General features: G+C 60.6%; 1 protein-coding gene and 1 long non-coding RNA gene across 15 annotated transcripts in view; one reads left to right on the forward strand and one right to left on the reverse strand.

The window, feature by feature from the left end:
- Positions 1-440, reverse strand: part of PRDM16 (PR/SET domain 16) — a 345259-nt gene extending 344819 nt beyond the window's left edge. For 2 of the 5 annotated variants that reach the window (XM_046661927.1, XM_046661922.1), the window contains exon 1: positions 14-439. In XM_046661927.1, the coding sequence (XP_046517883.1) occupies positions 14-50 (37 nt within the window). In that variant the 5' untranslated portion in view covers positions 51-439. Of the gene's footprint in view, positions 1-13 lie in introns of all 5 variants that reach the window. The other 3 variants (XM_046661923.1, XM_046661928.1, XM_046661925.1) reach the window with 3 other exon arrangements.
- A 350-nt stretch (positions 441-790) lies between these two features.
- Positions 791-10294, forward strand: LOC124239729 (uncharacterized). Of its 10 annotated transcripts, XR_006888678.1 has the most exons (5): positions 791-1076; positions 1888-1950; positions 2651-3050; positions 3230-5645; positions 5795-10294. It is a non-coding gene; the product is annotated as an uncharacterized LOC124239729 (long non-coding RNA). The 10 variants fall into 10 exon arrangements; XR_006888674.1 differs by having other exon boundaries at positions 799-1076; positions 1888-3050; XR_006888671.1 differs by lacking the exon at positions 791-1076 and having other exon boundaries at positions 1084-3050; positions 5795-8657; positions 9342-10294.
- Positions 10295-13069: the final 2775 nt, after the last annotated feature.

A 13069-nucleotide genomic window follows, 5' to 3' on the forward strand; every position in this document is an offset into this window, starting at 1 on the left:
GCGGGAGACTTACTTTTGGCTAGCTTCCTCGCCCTCGCCTTGGATCGCATGGTGTCGGCTCGCGGAATCTCTCTCCTCCTCCTTGAGTCCAGAAGCAGCTACACACTATCTTCATCTCCCCAGCATTGTCAGTTTGGACACCTTCGCACATGCGCACAGAGCACTCAATCTGACACCCCTCGCCGGGGCCAAAAAAACTTTGCAATGTATTCATCATCCTCATCGTCGCGCCGCCGCCGCCGCCGCCGCCGCCTCGGCGCGGGATTGGGGGGCTCTCCTCTGCCTTCCCGGTCTTCCCCTCACTTATCTCTCCCCCCGCCCCCCCCCCCCCCTCGCAGCGTAGCTCGGAACTGGCCCTTTAAGAAAACATTCCGTGCTCCGCGCGCCCGCCCGGGGCCCGCACCCCGGACACTTTAAAAGGACCCAGGTGGCCCCGGAGGCGAGATGACTGTCCCCCCCACCCTTCCCCTGGTCGCGTCGCTCTGCTGCTCCCGCCCCAGCCTGGGCCGAAGATGGAGTGGCGGCTGCGTTTGTCCTCGCGACTTCCTTGGATGTGGGGGCAAACGCGCCGACAGTTCCGACGAGGATCTGGCTGGTTTTGCTTCGTTTTATTGCATTTTATTACTAATTAAAAAGCTTTGCGTTCACCGTCGCCCCAGCCCGCTTTTCTCCCTGTCTCTCCCCTCGGCCCCCGCCCCCAGCCCGCGATCGCCCGAGGGGGTGTCCGGGCCCGCGCGCCCAACCCGGCTCCTCCGAAGCCCCCTCCGGGCCCCGCCGCCCCCCGCGGGCCTCCCCGGCCCCCGCCCCCTCCCCTTCGCCCCCACCCAACCGCTGCTGCTTCGGGCTTCGCGGCTCAAAACAACAGCGGCGGCGCCGCCAGCTCCGCGCTCCGCCACTGCCCCGGCGGGCGAGCGGGCGGGACTCGGACCCGCCGCTCTCGGTCCCGCGCAGAGCCGCGGGGAGCAGCGCACCGGGCACAGGGGAGGCAGCGCGGGGTCAGCCGTCCGAACACCGGGGGCCCCGCACTTCGCCGCCCTGGGGGCGGGCCCACGCACTCCTGCCTCCGGGGCCCCCAGGTGAGTACCCAGTGGCGCGAGCGCCCGAGCTGGGCCACCTCTGGGGACCCGGGCCTCTGGGGACACTTCCCCCTCGCCTCTCGCGGCCCAGGTGCGTCACGGGCGGGAGGGCCGGCGGAGCAGGTGGAGAAGCGGAGGCAGGAGCCCGCCGCGGGCCTCTTCTCAAACTCGCAGGCGGGCAGCGGAGGGCCCCGCTGGGCGCAGGCAGGGTGTCCAGGCCCAGGGGCCTGGTGAGGACACTGAGAATTCCTCATTTGAGTATGTGTGGGATTCGAGAAAGAATTGGAAGCAAACGCAGGCGCTGAACCCCGCGCCCTTTCCAGCACCAGGGTTCTGCCGGGCTGCAGGACTCGGAGCTGCCGCTGAGTCAACCTGAGCTGGAGAGGGTCGTGTTCGCGGTGCGGAGTCTCTGCAGCCCCGGCTGGGCTCCTGGCCATGCCCCCGCCCCCCCCCCCCCCCAGGCCCCTTTGTTGTGCAGTGAGACCGGTAGCGCCTCCGCCGGAACCTTCATTCGAACCCCGCGCCCTTGCCACAAAAGAGGTGAACCGGCCAGGGCCGAGGAGCCAACCCCGACACCGCAGGGTCCTAGCAGAGGCACCCCCGATGGCGAGGGGCGCACGGCCAACGCCATCCCCGAAGAGAAGCCGGGAGGAGCCGGGCTTGGCAGGCAGGAGCCGGCGGCGGCGGTGCGCTGGGCCTTCCGCCTTCGCGCCTCCGCATTCTGCAGCCGCTTCCCCGCTGGGATTCGAACCCGGACAGAGCCCCCACTGCTCGGGGCGACAAGTCTCGCGTTCCTCTCGCCTCCCCACAGAAAAGGTGCTCTCTGCCGGCTCTGATTCTCACTGACCGCTGCCTCTGCTGTTTCCGGCCCTAGGTGAGTGTTGCCCGCGGCAGCGCCTCGCGCACCAGCAGCTCAGTCTCATTGCCACCGTCCTTCAGAGAGTCGGTCGCCCCCGCCCTCACCCTGACTGTCTTTTCCTGCGGGCTGGGCAGAGGGTCCCTGGGCCTTGCTGCCAGACTGTGGGGTCTCAATAGGGAATCCTCATGGGGGAGTAGGGTATTGCTGCAGGCCCCAGCAGGCTCAGAACCCACTGACGGGTGGTGGGGGAGGAGGTCCCTGGTAGAGGAAGGAGGGAAGCTGGGCCCCCCCCTCGCCCCCCACTCTGGAGCTGTGCCTCCTAACCTAGCCAAGGCAGGCTGCAGCTGGTGGGCTGAACTTGGCTGGGGCCACCGCCAGAAAGAACACAAGGTCACCCGAGGGCCCCCTTGCCCGGAGCCTACCAGGGGCTGAGTATGGGGCTGAGGAGAACAGTGGCACCTGTGAAGCACTCCCACCTGCAGACAGGGTCCCTTCCCCACCCCCAGCCCAGCCCAGCACTCTTCCCTGCCCGCCTGCCCAGGAGGCAGCCCGCAGGCCCCAAGGTGGGGGAGGCACAGCCTTCTCCTAGGGGCGCCCCAGCTCACTCAGGCCCTCTCCCTGCTCCCTCCCTCAGCTCAGGAGGCAATAAAACCCTCCAGCCCTGGCCAGGCTGGGCCAGGACACCCTCCTGATTCTGGGGCTGTGCCCTTGCCAGGGTCTGGGGAAGGAGGGCCGGAGGCCTGGAAGAAGGCCTAGGCCCCGGGTAGGTGGAGGGTACTGCTGCTTAGGATCTGTCTGCGGAGGGGGAGGAGGGGTCCGGAGGAGCAGCCCAGGAGCCACACCCCCAGGCGCTGCAGCAGCGGAGGCCAGCCAGCACGATCAGCTCGAGGAGTGTGAGCAGACTGTCCCCAAGGCCATGGCCCTGGCCGAGGTTGGGTCCTGGCCCGGCCAGGCCCTGCCCCCGCGTGGCCAGACTTAGAACAAATTGGAGAGCAGGTCAGGCATTGTGGAGTCCCAAGGAGAGAGCGAATGAGCAAGGACAATCAGACTGCGGTCCTCCTGGGCACCCAGCTCCGTGTCCTGCCCCACAGACATTTGGGGACTCTGGAGTGGAGGTATGGGAAAAGGAGCAGTTTTCATTGCATTGATACTCAAAGGTTTAAGGGCAGTTTTCAAACTGAGCCAAGCTCTGGGGAATCTTGTGGTCGATGCCGGGCCTGGGGGACCCCGCACTGGGAGGTGGAAATGCTACCCACCCCATCCCGGTGACCTCCTTGGCTTCTAACTCTGTCAGACTGTCAGAGGCTGGTGAGGTGCGGGTTGGCTGCGTGGACGTGCCCTACACTCTATCGAGTTTTGGAACTGAGTTCATTGCTGCAATCTAGGGGGCCGAGAAAAAGGACTTTTACCACCAACTTCCGCTGCATTCTGGAGCCCTGATTCAGCCCCCGGAGCTCTGCCCTCTCCCAGCCTTTCCACCAAGCAGAGTGAGGCAGCCGGAGACCCATGATCAGATGAACTCTTTTGGGAGTGGGCGGGTTTGGGAGAGCGAGCAAAGCTGGTCCTACAGTGCTGTAAGAAGCATTGTGTGGGGTAAGCAGGGAGGGGTCCCCGACTCCGAGGCTCCCCGAGAAGCCACGAGCAGTAAAACCACACTGGGTCTCATGGTGCTCTCCTGAGTCCGCTCACTCCAGGGCTGAAGGGTCCCTTTGCTCAGCCAGGACCGGTGCCCCATGCTACCTCTCAGAGGCCAGGCCTCCGGAGAGGAGGTCTGTGTGCCTGGAGTGCAGGGTCCGAGCTGCCAAGCCGCCCTGCCCAGGCCCTCAGGTGCCAGGAAGCCTGGCTTCAGACTGCCCAATGGGAGGTGGGAACGCGCTGGTGATGGATGGCCACATGCGCCAACCTGGCCAGGTTCTCTGCTCGGCTCTGAGCTCCTTAAACTTGGCCAAGGGCTTTCAGGCACCCAGTGTCTGGGCTCCATCAGATTCCATGTCGAGCTTTGCTCACCCTCTGGTTCCTGCTCAGAAAAACTCTGAATAGTTAAGAGAAAAAAAGCAAGTCTCCTTTAATTTACATATGGGTTTTCCTCTGAGATCCGGAACTGTCCCCCGGAGGTTCCAGACCATCATCCCACCCTCAACTGGGGCCACTGAATCAGATGGAGCCGGGGGTCTCCCTCCCTGGGCACATTCTCCTGCCCTACTCTAGATGGACATGCCTCCCAGGTTTGAGCGACAGAAAGCTGAAGACTATGAGGGATGCTTGGGGACAAGCCAGTTTGGTTCCCACCACACAGAGGAAAAAACGGAGGTGGTCTTGGCGCCAGTAGGGCCTGAATGAAGAGGGCTTCCAGCCCGGGGCAAAGAGCTAGCTTGAGCATTTGGTCTAGAATGGGGGTGGATGGGGCACAGAAAACCTACTACACAACCTACACAATGGCCCTACAGGGGCCATTTCCTCCCCATGGAGCCTCCACACTGGCCCACAGCGGCGCTTCCCCCAGCACGGAGCCTCAGCTCCAGACTGGGACCACAGGAGCCTGCCTGGACTCTGGAGTTACTATTTCAGGCCCCTTTTTGCCCCTCTTCTTACCCAACGCCCAGGGAAGCTCACTGTGACCCAGGTAACTTTAGGGGACAGAAGGACACACATCCCAACTTCTGGCCAGGGAGTTCAGAGCCAGCCGTGTGGCATGGCTGCTCCCTGTGCTGTCAGAGTGGAGGCCTCCCGGCGCCAGCCCCGGTCCCTGGTTTTGGAGTGGGTCCCCGAGAGGGTTGGGGACGCTCCCAACCAAGACTTCCCAGGAATGTGAACCATGTAGCCGATTTTGAACAAAGCCCAGATGTTTGGAAATCTACTTCCTTCACGGGCAGGAGGACGTTGTCCCTTGCAGACCTGCAGCCCCCTGGGAGGCCCCGGAGAGCTTTCTCTGCCTGTTTACACCCTGGAGTCCTGGCTGAGGGGACCATCTCTCAGAAGCTCAGATGCATCTCCTCTCCACACCTATGGTCTGCCACGTGCATTACGGGAGAAATCGGGTTTTGTTTTGTTTGTTTGTTTGTTTTTAATTTAAGAGATTGAGGCTGTGGACCTGAACTCCCCTTTTGAGCCCAGGAGGGAGTTGGCCCCAGGATCCTGGCCCAAACCCTCTCTAAGAAGTGCAGGGAGCCGGGAACGACTCCTTCCCCAGCGCGGGGCGCACTGTCGGGGAGGACCAAGCCCAGGGCTCCTGCAACTGCTCCCGGCCCCGGCTGCTGCCGCGGGGGAGCGATAAACGGAATCGGTTTCCCACGCTTTCCCTCTCCGTCCCAGAACCTTTAAAAATCCGCCGACGATTCCGGTTGTCCGGTTTGCGCTGTCTGAGCCCTGAGCTCATGCTGCCCCCGAGTCGCCAGCAACGCCTGGAGCGGGGGACCCTCGGGCCGCCCGCGCGCACGCGGGGAGCAACTTCGTTCCCGCGACCGCCCTGCGGAGCCGGCAGAGCTTCGCGCGGCCGAGGTGGTCCTGTGGCTCCTCCGGAACACGGCCGGCGTGGACGCGGCTATCGTTTCCTGCTCCGGGTTCCGGCCGCGCGCAGACACGGCCCTGGCAACAACGAAAACGGCGAGCCGCGCCGCTTTCCCGGCGGCTGAGTCCCGGGAGCCGCCGGGTGGGAGCCCGCCCCCGCGTCCCCAAACACCTCAGACCCGAGGACACTGGCCGGCCGCCTGGTAACCGAGCCGACTCCCCCAATCAACTTACGTCCGAATCCACGTTTCGATTTGCGAAGCCCCCTCCTCCCGTCTTCTCGGCGATGGTCCCTGCCCCCCACACCACCGGCCCTTAGTTTGGAAACGAAATGTTGCCTTTGGTCCTGCAGGAGCGACACCCCGCGGAAGTAATCCTGGAGGAGGAGCTGTGATGGATTTCTTCCTCACGCCTCAGTTTCCCCATCTGTAAAATGGGGCCAGACACTCCTGTGCCCCTCTCACGAGTTTATGCGGAGATGGCGGAGATGGCGGGAAAACGGACGGATGGAAAACGCCAGGAGGGGCGAGCGCAGGCCACCCTTTGCCGCCACGTTTGCGCGACGGGGCTCAGAGGTGCTGCCCAGACAGGAAGGGCCCCAGGTGGCTCCTGAGCAGTGTCCGCCCCTCCCGCCCTTCGGGGCCCCCACCCCCCGGATCTCCCGTCTCCGGGGCTCGGTGAGGAGCTGTGAGCGTCCAGCTAGGCAGCCAGACAGGGTTTTGCTCGCCCTGAGCGGTTCTCTCAGGTTCCTTCGGGCCGAGATGCAAGGAGGTTTAACACACCAGGCTCCAGCTCCCTGGGTACCACCTGGTACCCCAAATCCCGCAGAGGGCGGGTGCCTGGGATGCCTGAGAGGGAGGACAGGGGACAGAGCCTCTGGTCCCAGCTGAGCTCGTGGGAGGGAACATGCACCCCTCTCCCTCTCGTTCCCAATCCTCGGGGAGCTGGGGGTTCCGGGCGTGGGCGTGTCCGGGCACGTCTGGGAGGGGCCCTGGGGCGTGACCTAGGGGGGGCCTGGCTTCCGGATCCGCCCTAAACTACCCCTCCGGGTGATGACGGCGGGGGTGCGGGGCGGGGCGGGGCGGGGCGGGGGAGGGGGCGCGGGCTGAGCAAACCTTCCTGGGCGCCCACCACTTCTGGGCAGGACCCGTGGGGAGGAGGAGGGGGATGGAGTGGCCAGGAGGGAGCCCAAGCAGACACCCCTCCCCCTCTCCCCTTTGCTTGCTACTGAATCAGTAGTCGAGGCCTCGAGGCGGCGGTGGAGACGCGGCTCAGGGAGCCGGCAAGAAAAGGGCAGAGAGCAGGACCGCCCACGGCAGGGAAAAAATTGCCTCTTCTGCTGAGCGACCGGAAAGGTGATGGAATCACGTCCTGGGGGCAGCGCCACCCGCTCTTGCCCCGGGCGCCCGGTGCCAGGGCCGCAGGGCTCTGGGAAGGGAACAGGGCCGATCTCTTGGCTCCTCTGCCAGCTGTCCAGCTTCGCCACCTGTGGGGGCCGGAGGGGATGAGGTGCCCTCCCATCACTCCCTCTGCATCCTAGACTGAGGTCCCCCAATGAAGGAACGGTGGTCCAAGTTGCAGGGACACACTTGCACAAGGCCCGGCGCCCCCTGCAGCCCAGGCAGGTCAAGGGACCTCACTGAGGACCAACTGTGTGCCAGGCCTGGGGGCTAGGGTGAAGATGGCCTGGCCCCAGCCGTGAGCAGCCCCTCACTCGTGGGGCACCCCCCCTCCCCAGGATATCAGTGGAACTATGAGGGGAGTCTGTGCTGGGCCCTGCACACGCACGTGCACACATGGCGCTGCCCCTGGCCCCCTATGTGTCTGAGCTGTGAGCCCCGCCCTCCCAGGGCATCAGAGCCAGCTTCTTCCCCTCTCCCTCTGGGACCCTGGGTCAGCCCCCTCAGCGTCCCTGGCGCCTCAGTTTCCTAATGCACAGTATGGGGGCAGAAAAGCCAGGGGATACCATGGGGACAGCCACCTGCAGCTGTGGGGCCTGATGCCTCCCGGGGGCTCTGCGGCTGTGGTACAAGGACTGCCAGCTCACAGGGGCCCCGGTGCCCTCTGACCCCTCAATTCCCAGAACTGGGGTCTGTCCCTAGAGGCTCTGAGTTGGCGTCGTGGGGGGCAGCTACCCCCTCCCTGACTGAACAGAGGGCAAGTGGGGCCGGGGCTGAAGACAGAGCTCCGGGGGGCTGTGGGGTCTGCTTGCTTAAGCAGGTCTTAGGGAGCTCCCAGAGCCAGGCCCCATCGTCCTGACCTTGGCCTGCCCTGCTCTCACCTGGTCAGAGTGGAGGCTGTCTGAGGGTGAGCTGGTCTCCTGGGACCTGCAGTCAGTGCTTCTCACAGGTCCACTGCCTGCCCTCTGGGAGGCCAAGGCTCTTGGATCCTGCCATGGGCCTAGCATTCATTCATTCATCCATTGACATATAGCCAGAGGCCCCTGGAAGGCCAAGTGCAGCCAGCACTTACTGCCCTACAGTGCAGGTCAAACGGGAGGGCTGTCTCTTCCACCAGACCTGGAGCTTCCAGAGCGTCTCAGGCCCCTCCAAAGCCGCGGTGCCCAGCCCGAGCCTGGGCTCATGCTTGAAGCTCAGTGAGTGAATGAATGAGTCATGAATGAATGAACGAATGAAGGATGCTCAGTGAGTAGAAAGTGATCCTCTGATCTCCGCAGCCTGATTTCAGCCCAGGGGAAGACGAGACCCTGAGGACATGGCAGTGGAGGCAGCAGCTCCGTGCTGCGTGTCCAAGGCTGAGTGACCTGTCCTTCACCTGTCTGACCAGCGCCAGCCCCTGTGATGGGGACGCAGCAGTGAGCAAGCCGCCTGGGTCCCCTGCTGCACTGGGCACAGTTTGGAAAAGGAAGCCAGTTTGGCCAGGGGCCCTCAGCAGGAGGGTGGGGACAGGGGACAGTCGGAGAAAGAGCATCCTTGGGAGAAACTCCGTCTATCTATGGGGTTCCCTGGCCTGGAGTGGTCGAGCCTGGTTGTGCTGGGGCTCCTGTGCCAGGCAGGGTACTGACCAGTGCCCAGCTTACCTCCCGCCCCCGGGTTGCTTCACAGTGCCATGTGACCCTCCCGACAATCCCATGTGGTAGGAACTGCAATTGTTCCCACCTTACACATGGGGAAACTGGTGCTCAGAGGTGCAAGGACATGTCCTAGAGGCTACACGGTGGGATGCGTCTGCCTGACCACACAGCCCTCCTCCAGGTGACATGCAGCAAGACAGTGCTGTCCAGGGTGCACAGGTGACAGGCGCCTCCACGGAGGGGTCTGTCCCGGACCCTTTCCTGGGTTTCAGGTGGTGCCAGGAATGTGAGCACCAGAGTGTGCTCTGGCCTCACCATCACTCACATGCTCCTGACAATGACGGAGACACTTATGTGCCTGTGTCCAGAAAGACTCTGCCATGTGGGGTCCATATTTCCTCCGAGTCCGGCTGTCACTGGGGAGTCTAGGGCCCCACTGAGGGCGGCCATCCCAGGGCTGCTCTGGCCACCCCCAGGGGACAGGACCCCGGCCCAGTTTGGGGCTGACACACTGAGCAATTCATGCTCAGTATCTGGGCTTCAAGTATGGTATTTCCAATCATAAAATGTGTCATTTCAGAAAATATATGTGTCAGTTAAGTGTGCCCTGAGCCTGGACCACATGGGACATGGTTGTTCTAATAAACACGAATAAGCTAGTTTTCACATTAGAGAAATAACAGTTTCTAGTAGAAATGTGGCACTTTTAAAAGAGGTTAATTAATAAACAGCGGGTAATTGCTCATGGCACGTTGTGGCAGAGGGTAATTTTCATTTTCGAGGATGGAAGGGCCAACATCCCTCCCCACTCAGCATTTTTGTGTAATAATCACCTTGGCTTCACCTCTGCCTTTAATTTTTACAGCTGGAGCTGTTTATCATCACTCCAACTTTCACTAAAAAGGAAAAACTATCACTTAAACAAAGCCATTGAAAACTCAGCATCGTACATGGATTTCTCAACATAAATAAATCCTGCAAACCCGGAGCTGTTCTCTCCGAGTGATGTCACTCACTGAGGCTGCCTTCCCCATCAAATCGGCCGCGAGCTGTTCTCCTTTTGTGTGTGTGCTTTTTGCAAAATCAGGAAAGCCGTGCTGACCTCCTTGCTGTGCTTTTTTCTCGGCTCTGCCCAGGACACGCAAAGGTCTCTCCCTGGTCGGCCCGGCAGAACCAGATCTAAATGGTGAAAACCATTTCAACTGCACAGACTGTGTTTAAACCCTCTGCTTTGGAGTCATGAGTTCCGAGTTGAAAGACTGGTAAAGCTTCCCGAAGAATTTGGGCAGACCTCGGCAGAAGTTGAAGGATCTCTGGGTCTCTCAGAGCCTACAATAAGCCTGGCTGCAGGCCAGTCACGCTGAAATGAATGAGCAACGTGAAAGTCACCATGGGTGGGTAAATGAGATGTGGTCTCTCCGTACCATGGAGGAGTATTCAGCCATAAAAGGAACACGGTGCTGATCCGAGCTCCCACATGAATGAACCTCGAAAACATCATTCTCAGTGAAAGAAGCCAGTCATAAAAGGCCACATATTGTATGATTCCAATTATATGAAATGTCCGGGATGGGAAAATCCAGGGAGACAGAAAATAGATTAGTGATCGCCAGAGCTGGGGGGGGAGGAGTGGGGAGAAATAGGGAGGAACTGCTTAATGCATACGAGGTTTCCTTCTGGGAAGGTGAGAAGGTTCTGGAACTAGATCGTGGGGATGGTTGCACAACATGGTGAACGTGCTGAATGCCGCTGAATTGTACACTTTGAAACGGTGAATGTTATGTGAATTATATCTCAATAAATCTGTTATTAAAAATATCACTACTGAGCACGCATGTTTAAGAAGTTTTATGCTCATCTGGAAAGCTATTTTTAAATTTTGAAAGGAGCACACAGCCAGAAGAGCATGTCACACGCACGTGCCGACCTGCAACGGCACAGCGTGAGCACCCGCCCCACACCTGGGTAAAGCGGGAGCCCCTGGCCATTGTCTTGAGAGCTCTCTGTGCAGACCCGGCCCTAACTGCCTGCCCTCCCACCAACCTGGAGGTAACCACTACCTGGTTCTCGTGTTAACTGTCTCCTTGACTTGGTTTACAGCTTTATGACCTAATACGGCTGCCTAAAAATGTGAGTCTAGCTGTAGAAGCTTCATCAAGTTGAAATGAATGAGGAACATTAAAATCGCCACTGGTGGGTAAGTGAAACGGAGTCCGTCCACACAATGGAATATTATTTGGACGTTAAAAGGAGTGAAGTTCTGACATAGGCTACAACATGGGTGAACATTGCTGACATTTTCAGTGAAAGAAGCCAGATATTAAATGCCACATGTTGTATGATTCTACTTATATGAAGTGTCCAGAATAGGCAGGTCCGCTGGGACGGAACGCAGATCTGTGGTTGCCTGGCTGTGGAAGGAAAGACAGTGGTGTCTCAGGCAGGTGAAGGTTTGAAGAGGAGATGAGCCAGACCACAGTCCGGCTCCAGCCCCTGGGCTTCAGCAGGAGACCCTCGGGTGGAAGCCAGCAGGAAAATGGGGCTGACCAAGTCAGTCAGGTGTCCAGCGGGCTGCAGTGGGGTTCAAGTGGCACGCATTCAGTGCACACTTGCTATGTGCCGGCATGGCCATGGGCCCCAGGGTAGCAGTGACCAAGACAGAGAGAAGCCCCCATCCCCCACGAGGCCCTCTTTCTCACCGGGAGGCAGCAACAGGCAGGACGCACAAGAACCTTGCAGAGCACGTTAGAAGGTCATCCACGCCGAGAATAGCGAAGGAGGAAGAGAGCTGAGGAGTCAGTGAGGAGGGAGCAAGGCGGTGACACTTGAGCAGAGATGTGAGAGAGAGGAGGGAGCCATGTGCACAGCTAGGGGAACAGCTTTCGGGCAGAGGGAACAGTCAGTGCAGAGACCCTGAGGCGTGTGAAGGCTGAGAATTCTACATGTGGAATTCACCAGCTGAACCATCTTTAAGTGCACGGCTCAGTGGTATTAAGCACATTCACACTGTTGTGCAACCATCACCACCATCCGTCTCCAGAACTCTTTCATCTTCCCAAACTGAAACTCTGTCCTCGTTAAGCGCTCTTTCCCCTCCCCCAGCCCCGGCACCCACCGTTCCACTTTCTGTCTCTGTGGATTTGACTCCTCCGGGGGCCTCGGATGAGTGGAACCACACAGAACTAGTCCTTCTGTGATGGGCTTTTTTCACTGAGCACAGCATCCTCAGGGGCCATCCGTGCGGCAGCAGGTGTCAGCACTTCCTTCCTTCGTAGCTGACTGACATCCCAGTGTGTGGACAGACTACACGTTGTCCATCCATCCATCCGTCAATGAACATCTGGCTGCTTCCACCTCTGTCTGTGGCTCCTCTGAACAGGGGACCGTGGACCTCTTTGAGGGGCTTCTTTTGAGGGTGCAGCACTCCCTCTCACCCCTCTGCCTTCTCCCTCCCGAGGCTGAACTCCCTGAGGCCAGGTGGGGTCTGACCTGATTTCTCCCTGCCCCCCAGTGGGTGTGGAGGGGGCGCCCCCTCAGAAGACCCCACTAGTCAACAAGGGGACAATTTCGCCTCACAGGTGAGGATTTATTCACTTCCCTTCTGAAGCGTAACCCCGAGGGGTGCCAGGGTTCCCAGCTCCTGTCATCCCCTTGTCCTGGACCCCAGGAGGATGCGGGGGATGGGCGGAACCCCGCCCAGGTGGGAGAATTGGGAGCCTTTGCTGAGGACTTGAGGGCAGAGACTGGCCTTCGCCCACACCGTCAAGCTGGGTCTGTCCCCTTAAAGATGGCCAGGCTGGCCAGAGCCAGGGCATGGTCCAAGGGTTCCTGGCATCTCCTCTTGGGGAGATCCCTACATGGTCAGAAACCCAGCACCTGCTTCCAGTCCCTTGACCCTCACCCAGGCCAGCTCCTCAGCACCAGGCAGCCTGGAGGGAAGGAAGGCTGCACCCGGACCCCGGCCTTTGCTAGAAAGAACGGGCACTTGGGAAACCTCCCCAGTTGAGGTTCCTTCCCAGCACAAGGTGTTTAGAAGTGACGGGATGTTTCGAAGTGACGGGATGGGCTCGAGGAGTTTCTGCTCTGCTCATCAGGGAGACGTAACCGCCTGAGACTCGCGGTGCAGGCTCTACATACGAAGCCTGTGGTATGGAGAAGGGTTTCGTGAACACAGGCGGGAGGGCACCCGAGCAGGCACCCTTGTTGTGGAGGCAGCCCAGGTTTCAAGGGCATCACTTAGCTATTGGGGGCCCACAGTCAGGGTGGGCTCTGCACAGATGCATGGAGAGAGGCCTGCCCTGGTGCCCCTTGAGCACTGCGGGAGAAGAGTGTACCAGAGCTGCAAGGCCATCTCCTCCAGGAAGCCCTCCTGACCCTCTCCAGCCCAGGAGAATATGCCTCTCTCTCCCTGCGTCCTCCAGGACCTACATGGACTGCAGTCATAAGCCCAGGCACAGCCCGGTTCCTGTGGGAGGGGATCACAGTCCTGACGCCACCGCCCCCCTACCGCCGGCAGAGAGAAGGGGCACCAGCAGACGCCCCTGTGTGGCTAGGAGGTCAGAAGAGACCTGTATGAAGAAGTAAACTGAGGCA

This window comes from Equus quagga, chromosome 5 (genome assembly GCF_021613505.1).
Source record: "Equus quagga isolate Etosha38 chromosome 5, UCLA_HA_Equagga_1.0, whole genome shotgun sequence".
Classification (NCBI taxonomy): Eukaryota; Metazoa; Chordata; class Mammalia; order Perissodactyla; family Equidae; genus Equus; species Equus quagga.